The 15,876-nt window shown below is 51.1% G+C and overlaps 1 protein-coding gene across 1 annotated transcript; it reads left to right on the top strand.

Moving 5' to 3' along the window:
• Positions 1 to 11,012: 11,012 nt before the first annotated feature.
• On the top strand, positions 11,013 to 14,200 carry MYADML2 (myeloid-associated differentiation marker-like 2). The gene has a single exon (XM_010856339.1). It carries the CDS (start codon positions 11,150 to 11,152, stop codon positions 12,071 to 12,073), a length of 924 nt encoding a protein of 307 aa, XP_010854641.1. The 5' UTR covers positions 11,013 to 11,149; the 3' UTR covers positions 12,074 to 14,200.
• The last annotated feature ends 1,676 nt before the right edge of the window (positions 14,201 to 15,876 follow it).

Raw genomic sequence — 15,876 nt, 5'->3', positions numbered from 1 at the left:
TTGGCCCCCTCCTGCCCCGCCCTCCTGACACCCCCCATCCCCATCGCCTCATTCCTAACCGCCCCATACTCCCTCCACCTCCAGCCCACGGTAGGGAGCCAGAAGCACTGGATTCCTCAGCCTCCAGCCCAGAAGGCATACTCCCCCAGCCCAGCTCCCCAGCCTCTCCTGCCCTTTTGTATTATTTTATAAAGTGACTTTTTTATTAATTTTTTAAAAAAAGAAAAATAAGCAAGAAATATATAGTGAATGATATTGTTTTGTAACATATTTTTTTTAAATAATGAAGAAAAGATAACAAAAGAGCCTCACCCTGGAGACGTGTTTATTTGAGGGGGTACTTTGGCTGCTTCACACCCCGACCTGACCCGGACCCCTACAAACCCAGGGCAGCAGGGAGAAGCTGAGAGGGACTCCGGGGCCTTTTCCAACCCCTGCTCCTTCTGTTCATCCTTTCCACACACAGCAGTAACGGGCCTGTCTCAGACAAGCCCCCAGCATGGTTTGAAGCTCCCTTTCCTCTTTATTTGGATCTTGGGGTGACATTCACGCCACACCTCCTCCATTTCTAGGGGCACGACTCGGCATTTGTACATCGACAGTGCTGTGTCTCCAACAGCAACCTCCACTTTCAAAACTTCATCACAAAACACTCCCTACCCAGCTAGCACATTCTTTGAAGTTTGTATTATATTTATTTTCACAACATCACACATGCACATGGTCCAGAATTTGAAAGAGGCAGGATTTTGGAGGGTGAAAATTCTCCCTCTAGGCCAGCCCTTGACTCTGCTTCTGTGGTTAGTCCCAGAGGACACAGCCTCCCCATAAACACATACACACACACACACACAAACATACACACATAGACACAATCTTGTCCTTCACGTGTGACTGCACACCATACACTCGTTGCCTGGTTTCTACCTCCTGCTGCAACTTGGGACTGAAGAGAACATTCCCAGTCTTCAGTGAGCTCTGTGCTTCATACTGTCTTCAGGTACAAAGGGCCGTGTGACTAGTCTGTGTCAGCGCCACTGCATACAGGCTCACGGGCCGGCATCTCCATGGAGGCACCCCGAGGTGGCATGTGCATCGAAGATAGTGAGCCCCTGTGGGTTTTGTGACATACTGATAAGCACCCCCTCCAAAGGTGGCCGGGTCATGACTCTCCAACAGACCTGGCTTCCTCAGCGTTCCCTGCACTAGGTGCCCCCCACACATGACACCCTGATTCCCCCGGTGCCCAGCAAGTAGGTCTTATTACAAGCCTCAATTTGCAAATTGGGATACTGAGGCCCTGGGACATCCCTGGTGGTTCAGTGGTTAAGAATCTGCCTCCCAATGCAGGGGACATGGGTTCGATCCCTGGTTGAGGAGTTAAGATCTCCCACATGCCTTGAGGCCACTAAGCCCCCACCCCCCGCACCCCCAGCCACAACAAATGATCCCACATACTGAAACAAAGACTTGATGCAGCCAAATATCTTAATAAATATTAAAAAAAGAAAGAAACTGAGGCCCAGAGAGGCTATGTGAAGGGATAGAGGAAAGACTTGATGCAGCCAAATATCTTAATAAAAATTTTAAAAAAGAAACTGAGGCCTGAAGAGGCTATGTGAAGGGACAGAGGAAGGATTCATGCCTGGACCCTGCTCCTAGCCTCTGACCACCCAGTCTCTCTCAGGCAGCCTGCAGCTTCAATCCCAGAGTGGGGAGCATCACGGAGACCTCATCCTCTCAACGGCCCCCCAAGACTGGGTGTATGCCCTGAAGTCTGACCAGCTCTGGACCCACTGAAGTTGGCTTCCCCAAGGGGAGCTTAAATGGCCCATTTGTGGTTTCCTGTGTGGACGGCTCCTGTGGGAGGCCACAGAGTCTCACTGACCCAGGGAGACAGTGAGGTCAGGGAGGGGTGTGGCCAAAGGCTGAAGATGAAAGAAGGGGGACCCTGGGGTGGCTGCTTGCTTGGGGAGCAGCCTCTTTGGAGAGGCATGAACAGGGTTCCCAGCATGACAGTGGCCTTCCAGTGGGAGAGGGGGCTCAGTTCAGTTCAGTCGCTCAGTCGCTCAGTCGTGTCCGACTCTTTGCGACCCCATGAATTGCAGCACGCCAGGCCTCCCTGTCCATCACCAACTCCTGGAGTTCACACAAACTCACGTCCATCGAGTCGGTGATGGGGGCTGGGAGGACCCAAAAGGGACCTGGCCTTCACCTACCAAGGGAGACTTGCATGGAGGGAGGGGTCCATGCTGCGGTCAGAGCTGGGCCTCTGGGGGAGGGACCCCAGAGGCGCTGGCTGGAGGCCAGTTCTTTGTGTGGAGAAGGGCGGCAGGTGGTGACATCGGCACAGACAGATGCCTTACTCTGTATGAGGTAGACTGAGAAGAGTAACAGGGTGGCTTTGTGTGTCTCGGGCGTGCCAGGCCCACTGAACATGATACTTGTGGGTTAGGCCCAATGGGATTTCACCAAATGAATAAATCCTTTCTCCCCATGTTCCTGGTAAAGAAGGACGGAGGCTTAGCTTACCTCCAGCGTCTGTGCCTTACTGCGAGTGCTGTTGTTCAGTCGCTCAGTCATGTCCGACTCTTTGCAACCCCATGGACTACAGCACGCCAGCCTTCCCCATCCTTCACCATCTCCCAGAGCTTGCTCAAACTCATGTCCATTGAGTCAGTGATGCCATCCAACAATCTCGTTCTCTGTTGTCCCCTTCTCCTCCTGCCTTCAATCTCTCCCAGCATCAGGGTCTTTTCTAATGATTTGGCTCTTCACATCAGGTGGCCAAAGTACTGTGGGTACCATTGGCAAAATGAGCCTGGGACCCATAAGGCGAGTGAGTGATGTCAAACCTGTAGTGTTCAGTGCATGATCAAAGTGATAGGCGGAACTGTCTACCCTGACGTCTCATCTTATTTTATTTTTATTTTCTTTTTTTGGCTGAGCCACATTGCAGGTAGGATCTCAGTTCCCCAACCAGGGATTGAACCCATGCCCTCTGGAGTGGAAGTGGCCAATTCTTTTTTTTTTTAATTTAATTTTTTGGGCTACTTTGAGTCTTCATTGCTTTGCCCAGGCTTCCCCTAGTTACAGCGAACAGAGGCTACTCTTCACTGCGGCACTCAGACTTCTCATTGCAGTGGCTTCTCTGGTTGCAGAGCGTGGGCTCTAGGGCCCGAAGACTTCAGCAGTTACGGCTCTCAGTCTCTAGAGTGCATGCTCAGTAGTTGTGGCCTATGGGCTTAGTTGCCCCGAGGCATATGGAATCTTTCCAGACCAGGGAACGAACCTTTGTCCCCTGCACTGGCAGGCAGATTCTTAACCACTGGACCACCAGAAAAGTCCAGATCTTGGTCTCTTACACCGTCTCCAGTAACAGGAACCAGGGCTTCTTGGAAAACACCTGGTTCTAAGGCTGGGGAGAAATGCGCAGGATGAGCCTGGGATATCTTGCAGTGCCTGCAGTGAGGAGGTGCTGAAAACAAACCCCAACCCCCACTGATGGGGTATGTCAAGGCACACTTGGAAGGCTTTGAGCAACAGAATAAAAAATGTAGTTTTGGATTGTAACCCAAAATATAAAATGAATGTCCTCAAGTCGATCCTGATATAAGTAGATAATTGAAGAAAGTTAAGTGGGGGAGGAAAGACCAACCTCTTTGAAGCATTCCAAATAATTTATGTCGATACTGTCCCCTCAAGGAGGGGGAGAATACACTCCCCTTAAGTGTGGGCCACAAGTGTGGGTCCTCTCCCCAGAGAGAACAGGATGGGAAGGGGGAGAAAGAAAGAGGAACTCCTCAGAGGTGACACCTGAAAGACACACCTCAGCCAAGTGATCAAGGGCAAAAGGTGAGGAGTCATGTTGAGAGCACGGCCCTAGGGGGACGTGATGAGAAGGGCACTTCCGCTCTGTGGTCTTCCTCCCCAAACCCACAAGCCCAGACTAATAACGAGAAAAACATCAGACAGGCCAGCAGAGGGACAGTTTGTGCATCACTGCCCAGCCCTCTTCCAAACCACTGCGGTCATTCAAACCAAGAAAGTCTGAGAGACCCTCCTGGCCAAGAGCAGCTGAAGGAGACGTGATGGCTACTCATCATGTGAGGTCAGGCGAGGTCCTGGAGCAGCCGGAGGGCATGAGGTTAAACCTGAGGAGACCTGAATAAATGTTAATAATAATGTATTGATATGATATGCCAATGTCTCATTAATTGTAACAGTTGTTCTGAAAGATGTTTCCGATAGAACACTCTGGATGTGAGGAATATAGGAGCTCTTCCAGTCAATTTCTTCTGTGTGTCTACTGTTGTTCTAGAAAATAAAGTCTATTTTAAAATTTTGTAAAAGCAAGTTTTGTGGTTTTTTTGGCCACACTATGTGGCACGTGGGGTCTTAGTTCCCTGACCAGGGCTTGAACCCATGCCCCCTGCAGTGGAAGTGCAGTCTTAACCACTGGACCTCCAGGCAAGTCCTTTATTTAGTTATTTAAAAAATTTTTAAAGCAGCTTTTTTTATTTATACAAGAATATAAACCTAACCATGTTTAGAACTGTAGCAAAATGCACTTCATTTATTTTTTTAAATTATTCTCTTTTCCTGGTTTAGGAAGTAATAGCTATTTAGTTTAAAACTGGGAAAATACTGAAAATCCAAAGAGCAGAAGCACCCGCTGCGCCTCACCTTGGAGGTGATGGCAGGGCATCCTCAGGCGTTTACCCAGCCTTTCTATCTTCCGATGCAGATGTGCCATGGGCCCTTTAGTCTCCCACACTGCCCCTGTGATCTCCTGCCTCGTCACTCTGCTCTTCTACAAGGTGATCTCAAGGCAGCCTGAGTGTACCTCACACGGATGTTTCTTAGTCTACTCACCAGTCCCTTCTGTTGAACTTTAGGTGACTTCCAACCAAACTCACTTAAAATTTTGTTGACATTTCCATAGTATGAGAAGCTGTCAATCCAGAATCACTGTGCTTCTGTAATTGTGACACATTAGCAAAAGCTCAAAAGCAGAAGACATTGTTGCCAAGCAGCACACTGGCCAACCAGTTGGGAGTCGGTGTCTAGAACCAGAAGCATGGCCCATGCCAGGGTCCAGGGATCCTCACCACGGGTCCAGCCATGAAGCGCTTCCCTTGACCACGGTGGGGCCCAGAGCTCCCCCGGGGCTTCGTGGGTGGGCAGAACCCGACTGGCAAAGCAAAGAAAGATGACTTTGCTGTGATTTGTTCTCAGATTCTCAAGGCCTCTTTCAGAAAAGGAGCTGATACTTTTTTTTTAATTGAAATACAGTTGATTTACAATGTTGTGCTAGTTTCTGCTGTACAGTAAAGTGATTCAGTTATACATATATGTATGTATTCCTTTTTTATTTACTTTAAATTTGAGGATAATTGCTTAAAATACTTTATTGGGTTTTACTATATACCAACATGTATCAGCCATAGGTATATGTATGTCCCCTCCCTTCTGAACCTCCCTCCCACCTCACACCTGCTCCCATCCCTCTAGGTTGTCAGAGCACCAGATTTGAGCTCCCTGCATCATACAGCAAATTTCTACCGGCTATCTAATTTTATATATGGTTATGTACACCTTTGAAAGCTACTCTTTCCATTTGTCCCACCTTCTCCTTCTTCCTGTGTTTGTAATTCTGTCCTCTATGTGTGTCTCCATTGCTGCTCTACAGAGGGTTAATCAATACCACCTTTCCAGATCCCATATATATGCATTAATGTACGTTATCTGTCTTTCTCTTCCTGACATACTTCACTCTGTATTATAGGCTCTAGGTTCATCCACCTTATCAGAACTGAGTCACATGCATTCATTTTTATGGCTGAGTGAGATTGTACTGTGTATATGTACCACTGCTTCTTTATCCATTTATCGTTCAATGGATATCTTGCTTGCTTCCATGTCATAGCTGCGATGAACACTGGGGTACGTGTCTTTTTCAATTATCGTTTCCTGAAGGTATAGGCCCAGTAGCAGGATTGTTGGGTCATACAGTAGCTTTATTCCTAGTATTTTTAAGGAATCTCTATACTGTTCTCCTGGGACACGACTGAGCGACTGAACTGAACTGAACTGATACTGTTCTCCATGGTGGCTATATCAATTTGCATTTCCACCAACAGTGCAAGAGGGTTCCCTTTTCTCCACACTCTCTCCAGAATTTATTGTTTGTAGATTTTTTGATCATGGCCATTCTGACTGGTATGAGGTGATACCTCATCATAGTTTTGATTTGCATTTCTCTAATAATGAGCGAGGTTGAGCATCTTTTCAAGTGTTTATTAGCCATCTGTATGTCTTCTCAGGAGAAATGTCTGTTTAGGTCTTTTGCCACTTAAAAAAAATAATTTTATTGATTCGTTCATTTTTGGCTGTGCTGAGTCTTCTCTTTAGTTGCGGCAAGTGGGGGCTACTCTCTAGCTGCACTGCACGGGCTTCTCATTGCTGTGGTTTCTCTTGTTGTGGAACATGGGCTCTAGGGCATGTGGGCTCTAGAACACAGGTTCAATAGTTGTGGCGCACAACCTTAATTGCTCTGCGGCATGTGGAGTCCTCCCAGATCAGGGATCGAAACTGTCTCTTGCATTAGCAGGCAGATTCTTTACCACTGAGCCACCGGGGAAGCCCCTTCTGCCCACTTTTTGATTGCGTTGTTTGTTTTTCTGGTATGGAGCTGCATGAGCTGCTTGTATATTTTGGAGATTAATCCTTCCTCAGTTGTTCCATGTGATATTATTTCCTCCCATCCTGAGGGCTGTCTTTTCACCTTTTTATAGTTTCCTTTGCTGTGCAAAAGCTTTCAAGTTTAATTAGGCCCCATTTGCTTATTTTTGTTTTTATTTCCATTGCTCTAGGAGGTGAGTGATAAAGGATCTTGCTGTGATTTATGTCATACAGTGTTCTGCCTATGTTTTCTCCTAAGAGTTTTATAGTTTCTGGTCTTTAATCCATTTTGAGTTTATTTTTGTGTACGGTGATAGGAAGTGCTCTAATTTCATTCTTTCACGCATAACTGTCCAGTTTTCCCAGCACCACTTATTGACGAGACCGTCCCTTCTCCATCGTATATTCTTGCCGTCTTTGTCAAAGATAAGGTGCCTATAGGTGCGTGGGCTTTACCTCTGGGCTTTCTGTCTTGTTCCATTGGTCTATATTTCTGTTTTTGTGCCAGTACCATACTGTCTTGATGACTGTATGTATGTATTCTTTTCATTTTCTTTTTCCATTATGGTTTATTACAGGACATTGAATACAGTCCCCTGTGGTATACAGTAGGACCTTGCTGTTTGCCTAGGAAGCCCACACGTGGGCACAGCAGTCACTTAAGTGGGTCAGGAAAAGCTGGGCCCAGGAGAGGACTCAAGCCTGGACATAGCTCCCTGGTAGGCCCAAGCCAGATGGCTGATCGCAGTTCTAGGCATACCCATGCAGGCACAGGGTGGCTGCGGGAAGCTGGGCAGCTCAGGCCAAGAGCTTCAGCTTCCTCATGTGGAGAAGGAAAGTAAGGATGCCAAAGGTGGGCATCTTGCTTCCCAGAGAGTTCCAGCATATGGTACTGACTTCGGCTTGACTGGCACCTGAGATTCCCTCACTGAGGTCCCCCCTCCACACCCACACACTGACCCCCATCCCCAGCACAGCACCCACTGCCATGTTCAGCCCTGCAGGCCAGCCACACCAGCCACAGCTCTCGCCTGGTCAGGCCCAGATGAAAGACTCCAGGCTCCGAAGGGCCAATTGGACTTTGAGTGGGGCCAGGTGGAGGGCTAGTTGGCATTCCTGGCACTGTTGGACAGCCACGGACACGGGTCCCAGGATGCCACTTCACCTGGGCTCCATACCCTCACTCAGAACCCGGTGGCCCCAACCACTTTCAGGGAGCTTCTCGGCCGGGCTTCCCAGGATGGTCATGTTGTTGTGCCTCGCCTCTGCCCAGCGTCTGTCAACCCATTTTTCAATTTGGTTTCCAGGCTTCATTGTGCCAGAAGATGGAGGCACAGTGCAGTGTCTGATTTTGAGGAAGGGGACCAACTTCCTGGGGAGAAGGCCAGTCAGGTGCCTGTCTCACCCGCCACGCCGGCCACAGAGCGCCTGAGAGGCTGCCTCCTACCTGCACAGGTGTGCTGGTATCCCTGAGCACCTGGGGACACCCCAAAGTGCCCAAGGCTTCAGGTACTACAACCTGAATCCTTTTGGTAGGGGGTACGAAGGGAATGGAAACAGGGGTCAAGAGTACTGCAAGGCTGATGCCCCAAGGACAGTTTGTGTGGTGGAGAAATGTGGGCATGTTCACTGTTAGGATTCGCTGAGCTATGAACTTGGGCTGAAGTTTGCACATGTCTGCTTGAGATAAACTAAACCGTCCGCTCTGTGCAAGACTTCCTTCCAGGTTTCTCTGATCAGGGGGCAGAAGGGTTTGGAACCAGCTTGTCTGTACCCCTGAAGCCTAAGGCCCCGTGCTCCCCTCATTCCCTTGTCCAGGGTCAGGAGCACCTGCTGCGGATGCCTGGAGAGAGGAGGTGGGTTATCCTTCCTAAGGGGCTCCATAAAAAGTTTTCCTGGTGAGACCTCACTGCCCACTCTGCTCCACCACAGTGTCCAGACACGGTCTCAGAGGGCCTGCAAACCCTCCGAACAGCAACAGGAATCCTCTGTTTACAATCATGTTGACTGCTCTGGAACCATCACCAACAATCATGTTGTCAGATGACCAGCACAATTCAGCTTTTAAAGAGGGTGTGTGTTCATGGAGAATGCTGCCCATAAGAAGCATAAAGGGATGCCAGGATGCCTGGGAGAATCACAGGGGCACGAGACATGGACACCACCCCAACCAGATGGTCAAACTTCTTACTCTGGATGTACAGCCATTGTGATTCTCCTGACAGGTGACATCTCCCACATGGTTTTCCTGCCAAGGGCATTTAGCCAGGATCTAAACATGAGGAAACAGACAGAACACGCTGAAAGACCACCAATAAAGCTGCCAGCTGGGGCATTTTAAAAAAATCAGTGTTATGAAATATATTTAAAAGAGAGAGAGAGACTATTCTAGAATAAAGGAAAGTGAGAAACATGACGGCCAAATGCAATGTTTAATTCCAATTAAATCCTGGCACAAAAACTTTAAATGCTGTAAGGTGTATTTCCAGGACAGGTGGGGAAAACTGAAAGACTATGTATGTGCTTAGTTGCTCAGTCTTGTCCAACACTTCACGACCCCATGGACTGTAGCCCATCAGGCTCCTCTGTCCACGGGGATTCTCCAGGCAAGAATAGAGTGGGTTGCCATTTCCTCCTCCAGGGGATCTTCCCAACCAAGGGATCGAACCCAGGTCTCCCTCATTGCAGGCGGATTCTTTACCGACTGAGCCACCAGGGAAGCCCATGACTGTGTATTAGGTGATCATTCTTCAATTTCCCAAGTGTGGCCACTGAATTCAGGTTCTGCAGGAGAACGGCCTCCCTCTTAGGTGTCCATGGAAGTCTAGTGGAGAATTGTCACATTGCCAGAATTAATGTTATTATTAATTATTAATGGAGGAGGAGAAACAGCATGGACAGGGCAAAATATTAATAATTCTTGAATCTGGGTGAAAGACATATGAGTGTTCATTGTGCTATTTTGAAACTCGTCTGTAAATCTGAAACTTTTCTAAATGGAAAGTTGGGGGAAATACACACAAGACTGTACTTATAATTGTCTCTCTGTGTCAGAAGGGATAGGTTCTAGGACTACCCCCAGTCACACCACCAGGATACCAAAATCCACTGATATCCATGTCCCTTGTATAAAACAGTATAATATTATGCACATCCTCTCATACACTTTATTTTATTTTTATTTATTTATTGGCCACACCTTGTGGCTTTCAGGATTTAATTCCCCAACCAGGGACTGAACCCAGGGACATGAGAGTGGAAGTGCCATGTTCTAATCAGTTGACCACCAGGTAATTCCTCTCCTCAATACTTTGAATCATCTCTAGGTAACTTATAGTACCTAATAGAAAGTCAATATTCAGGCAACTGAACCCAGGTGATAGAATAGTAGGCAAATTAATTACACTTTTCATGTATTGATTGGGCCTGAACAAAAACTACTTTCACGGTCAAAATTTGTTTTTCCTTTTCAAAAACATTTCATAGATTTTTAATATTTTACTTCATTTGAATACTTATTGATTTGGCTGTGCTGCCCTAGGTCTGGTTTGCGGCGTGCAGGATCTTTAGTTGTGGCACGTGAACTCTTGGCTGCGGTGTGTGGGATCTAGTTCCCCAACCAGGGATTAAACCTGGGCCCCTACATTGAGGAGGCCACAGAGTCTTAGCCACTGGACCACCAAGGAAGTCCCTATTGTTAATATTTCAGGCTAAAAATGGGAGAGTTGAGTTTTTCCTAGGATTTTACATGACTAGGAGGATCAAGTAAAAAGTTCCATTATAATCCCCACAAATAAAAGCTAAAACTCAGCCCCCAGGTCAGGGTGAAGAGAATGAGGGTGGGCATCTTCGGGAGGAGGGTCTCCACTCCCCTTCCCCACCACCTCCCAGGAATCAGAGCTGAGTGCTGGCCGAGGGACGAGGACAATGGGATCCTGACACCATCCCAGCTCTGAACCAAGCCCCGCGGGCCTCCCAGATAGACTGCTGCCTCAGAGTGGCTGCTGTCCTCTTCTCTCTGTGCCCCTCCCCCAGCACTGCCGCCCGAGGCTGCTCGAGCTGGGGTGCCTGGTCCCTTCTGCTCTTTTCCCTCCGCCTCTCCCCCAGCAACGCAGCTGACTGACCGACAGAAGCAGGTGCTTCAGAGGCGGAGGCGGTGCCAGCGGCCAAGGGGTTAATGGCTGGGGCTTGGCGGGACGCAAGGGTCAGATGTCGCTCTGGGATGGGGACAGGCACTCAGGCTGCTATTCCGGGGCTCTGATCCTGGTCGCCTATTTATAGTGCTGGGGGGGGCCTCGGCCCCCCCACATACACACAGGCAGCAGAGAGGCTGCTCTGCTGCCATGTCCCCGGCGGCGTCACTGCCACTGCAGGCTGCCGGCACCTGCCACTGCCACAGGAGACGGAGCCGAGAGAGACCCCAGGGTTTACGGGCACTGTGTGAGGCGAGGACGCGGCCGGCCACATGGGCAGCACCATGGAGCCCCCCGGGGGCGGCTACCTGCACCTGGGTGCCGTGACATCTCCCGTGGGCACAGCCCGCGTGCTGCAGCTGGTCTTTGGCTGCACCACCTTCAGCCTGGTGGCCCACAGGGGTGGCTTCTCGGGCGTTCAGGGCACCTTCTGCATGGCGGCCTGGGGTTTCTGCTTTGCGCTCTCCGTCCTGGTGGTGGCCTGCGAGTTCACCCGGCTACACGGCTGTCTGCGCCTGTCCTGGGGAAACTTCACAGCGGCCTTCGCCATGCTCGCCACGCTGCTGTCCGCTACAGCGGCGGTCATCTACCCACTATACTTCACCCGGCTGGAGTGTCCGCCTGAGCCCGAGGGCTGCACAGCCAGGAACTTCCGCCTGGCAGCCAGCGTCTTCGCCGGGCTCCTCTTCTTGGCCTACGCTACGGAGGTGGCCCTGACCCGGGCCCGGCCAGGCCAGGTGGCCAGCTACATGGCCACAGTGTCAGGCCTCCTCAAGATCGTCCAGGCCTTCGTGGCCTGCATCATATTTGGGGCGCTGGTCCATGATAGCCGCTATGGGCGCTACGTGGCCACCCAATGGTGTGTGGCCGTCTACAGCCTTTGCTTCCTGGCCACAGTGGTGGTGGTGATCCTGAGTGTGCTGGGTCACACGGGGGGCCTGGGCTGCCCCTTCGACCGTATGGTGGTGGTGTACACCTTCTTGGCCGTGCTCCTCTACCTCAGTGCTGCAGTGATCTGGCCCGTCTTCTGCTTCGACCCCAAGTATGGTGAGCCTGGGCGGCCCCCCGACTGCCCGAGGGGCAGCTGCCCCTGGGACAGCCAGCTGGTGGTGGCCACCTTCACTTACGTCAACCTGCTCCTCTACGTCGCCGACCTGGCCTACTCCCAGAGGATCCGCTTCGTGCCCACCTTCTAGCATAACAGGTGGCAGCAGCCCACCCACCTCTGCTCTCCAGGGGCTCAGGCATCATGAGAGGACCCAGGTGAACCCAGACCTGTGAGGATGAATTGGAGGGAGGCAGCCAAGAGAGTCATGCCTGGGCTTCTGGCAGTGCTCAGCGGTGCAGCTCAGGGAGGCACAGAGAGGGGACAGAGCGGCAGGAGGCCATGAACAGGTCACAGGGGAGGAGTCTCGCCAGGCAACTCCCACTCTATCTCTCTGTCTCTCTCTCGTTCTTTCTCTCTCTCTTTCCATCTCTCTCCATTTCCTGGCATGCCCTCCCTCAGTGCTGGCCCCTGTAACACATGAGAAGCCTTTGAAGCAGGCACTCTTGTGACCCACTATGCAGATGGGGACCTTGAGACCAGGATTACAAAGTTGACCCAAAAGCCCATCAGTGTCTGGAGACCACATCTAGGTTGAGTCACCTAAGTAGAGTTGAAGAGCGACAATTCCCAGAGGTGTGGGAAGGGGTCAGAAGGGAACCCAGGAGAGGGCCAGAGCCAGGTCAGCGGAGGGGTGTGGGAAGCCAGTGCTTCCTCTGGCCTTGGAGGGGGCAGTTTCTGGAACCCTGGAAAGATCCAGATAGATACCTTCCTGCTGGGGTATCTGTGCCGGGACGAGGAGAGGAGCCGGGAACTAGGACCCTGCCTTGCCCACCTCTGGTGCCCACCTTGCCACAGCCTCGGAAGCCGAGCAAGGACTCTAGAGTGGTCGCGTAGGGCAGCCTCAGCAAGCTAGAGAGCGCAGGCTTGGAGGGGCCCATAGCGGCCAACAACACTGCTAAGGGCACAGCACTAGGAAGACACTGGGTTCTCACCCACCAGGGAGCCACCGCTGAGCCCCCAGCATCTACCCCGATGTAGCAGCTCCTGCCGTACCTGCCAAGGACCCGGGGGGGCTGGCCTGGGACAGCCCTGATCCAGAGGAGGACCAGCTTGGGGCAGCCACTGAGACACGAACCTGGGTATCAAGCACCCCCTGGGGCTCACAGACCAACGACCTCCGCTCAAGAGTTCCTTTGCCTGGCAGCTGACCACAAGGGCCTGCTGGGGCCACTGCTCTCCACACTCCAGCCAGCTTCTCCCACTCAAGGGCCCAGATTGGGCCAGCTTGGAGCAGACCACTAGCTGCCCAAGCACAGTAGCCGCTCAGCCCATAGCCTGGCCCAGGGCCTTGAGCAGGAAATAAACACCAACGCTGATTTGCACTGAGTAGTTTCTGCTAAGGGGGTGGTGGCCACCTGCACCTCTTGGGCCATCTGCCACAATGTTCCCAGAGAACAGCCTAGACTAGACCTGGCTGAGTAAGGAGGCAGCCGTCGTGGGGGAGGGGGGTGCTGGGATACTGGGTGTGTGGGGGGGCAGCCTCCCCAGGAAGTAGTGGGTGACAGCAGGGGAAGATGGGGGTGGGGAGTTCTCAGCACCCCCACCACCACTGCGGTTCCCAGGGGTCTTGGGCATGGCAGTGGGCAGAGGGGCCACTACACTCGTGGTAGCAGAGCCCAAGCAGCTTTTAGGCACAGGGTCCGAGGGCTCCCTGTGCTGGCACCATGCACAGTAAGAGAGACATGGCCTGTCTGCCCACTGGGGAGGGCACACGAACAGGGGTCCTTCACCTGCAGAGGCCCGAGTTTAGCAGCAGATCCAGGAGGGGGCAGGAGCCCCTGTGTCCCGAGGTGTCCCGACGGCTCTGCTGACGAAGGAGGGTGGGGGTTGGAAGCATGTTACTAGGTGACAAAGGCGCCTACGGGCCACACCCTTCTCAGCCCACAGGGAGGCCTTAACAGTTTTCCTTCCTTTTCTAACCCAGTTTCTGAAATGAGTTATCTGTCACACGTCCCCAGTTTGTTCACTGCCCTGTGATCTTCTGCCCCCAGAGCTCCATCCACTCCAAATTTCAAAGGTCCTGAGCGGAGAGACAGAGGGGGAGGAGAGGGGTTCCAGGGCTCAAGATAAGCGTAGCAGATGTCCTCTGTCTCCCAGGAGGCTGCAATGGGGAATGTCCTCATGATATTCACTCCTTGGATCAGAGGACTCTTTCTTTTTGGAGAAAGGAGTTATTTGTTGTTGTCACGCGAAAAACAATACTTTTTAAAGGATGGACTCTGTTCTCTGATGATATGGGCGCGCGTGGGTGCTAAGTCGTTTCAGTCACGTCTGACTCTTTGCAACCCCATGGACTGTAGCCCACCAAGCTCCTCTAGCCATAGAATTCTCCAGGCAAGAATACTGGAGGGGGTTGCCATGCCTTCCTCCAGGGGATCTTCCATACCCAGGATGGAACCTGGGTCGCTTGCATTGCAGGCACATTCTTTCCCCACTGAGCCACCTGGGAGGCCCCCTCTCTAATAACATACAGTCAAAACACGGTAGGATCCCTGGCTTCACATCTATGCGTTTGAGTCTGGGCCACTCCCTGAGCAATCCATTTTGGACCGGAACTTACAACAGCTCCTCCCTCAGAGGGTGAGGACTGAACGCCACAATAAACACAAGGAGGCCTGAACATCTGCTGTGTACACGAGCTCACTGCACAGTGGTCTGGTGGTGTCGGTGTTGGTCATTATTATGTCAAGAACTCACAGCCCTGCTTTCTGGGGCTGCTGCTGCTCCTGCTGTTAAGTCGCTTCAGTCGTGTCTGACTCTGTGCCACCCCATAGACAGCAGCCCACCAGGCTCTGCTGTCCCTCGGATTCTCCAGGCAAGAACACTGGAGTGGGTTGCCATTTCTTTCTCCAATGCATGAAAGTGAAGTCGCTCAGTCGTGTCTGACTCTTCGCTTTCTGGGGCACAAACATCCAAATACACTGAAATTACATTTCAGAACAGCTTGTCATCATTTAAGATACAAAACCAAAAAAAAAAAAAAAAAAGCAGGGGAGGGGATGGGTTGTTAATGAGAATCGCTTCTTACGTTTGCTCTTAACTTTGCTGCTGACTGGGACTCCAGACTATTCTGAACCCCAAAAGCAGGCTCAGTTCAAATGAGCCCTGAGCATGTCCTTCACAAAGATAACTAGAAATCTTTTGAGAATCTTTTGAGAATCCAGGGCCAAAAGATTTCATGGACCCTGCAGACAAGATGTCAAGAGACATGGGGTGCTCTGTGGGAACTTGGGCCATTAGGAGGTCATCTTCCTCTGTCTACTGGTTGACCACTACCCACCTTGAGAGCCTGTTTGGGGAGGGTCACGGTGGTAATAGGCCAGTGACCCCCAGGGCCATGTAGTTTTAAAAGGGCGCCTGAGCCTGAGACTAACAGAGGGGAAACTAGTGGGTAAGGAAGGGGTACAGATCTCAGGGGGAGGGACCTGGACTTCCCAGGTGCCTCCCAGTTTTGAGATTCTGAGAAAGCCCGGGGCTGTCTCTCCAGTTTCCACACCTCCGGATACAATTAAAAAAAAAAAATTTAAGTGACAAAATACAGTATCAAAATAGTGTTATACCTTAAATGCTATTTGATAAATTGTTTTCAATTCCCCCCTTCCCGAAAATAAAGCAAGAAGCCTAGCAAGTAATTAAAAAAAAAAAAAAAGGCATTACAAGAAAGAAAGGAAAAAATCCTAGCTAGTTGTACTCTTCCATACTCGATAATCAAGTTAATAACATGTCTGGACTCAGCGAGCAAGAGCCGCGTCCGTGTTCAATCTACAGGGCCCCAAGAGGGGAGCCGAAACCCAGGGCCGCTCTTTGAGAACCCGGCTGCTGCCGCCCCTCCCCCGCTGCTCTCGGTCCTCAAGCGCGGTCCGGGTTCGGGTGGGTAAGGGTTCAGAGCCC

This window comes from Bison bison, unplaced genomic scaffold (assembly GCF_000754665.1).
Source record: "Bison bison bison isolate TAMUID 2011002044 unplaced genomic scaffold, Bison_UMD1.0 scf7180017864371, whole genome shotgun sequence".
In the NCBI taxonomy this organism is placed as follows: Eukaryota; Metazoa; Chordata; class Mammalia; order Artiodactyla; family Bovidae; genus Bison; species Bison bison.
This window is presented reverse-complemented; position numbering and strand designations above follow the sequence as displayed.

What these genes read in the sequence shown, in the direction of transcription:
- MYADML2 (XM_010856339.1), top strand. Translation starts at nt 11,150, where the DNA reads ATGGGCAGCACCATGGAGCCCCCCGGGGGCGGCTACCTGCACCTGGGT.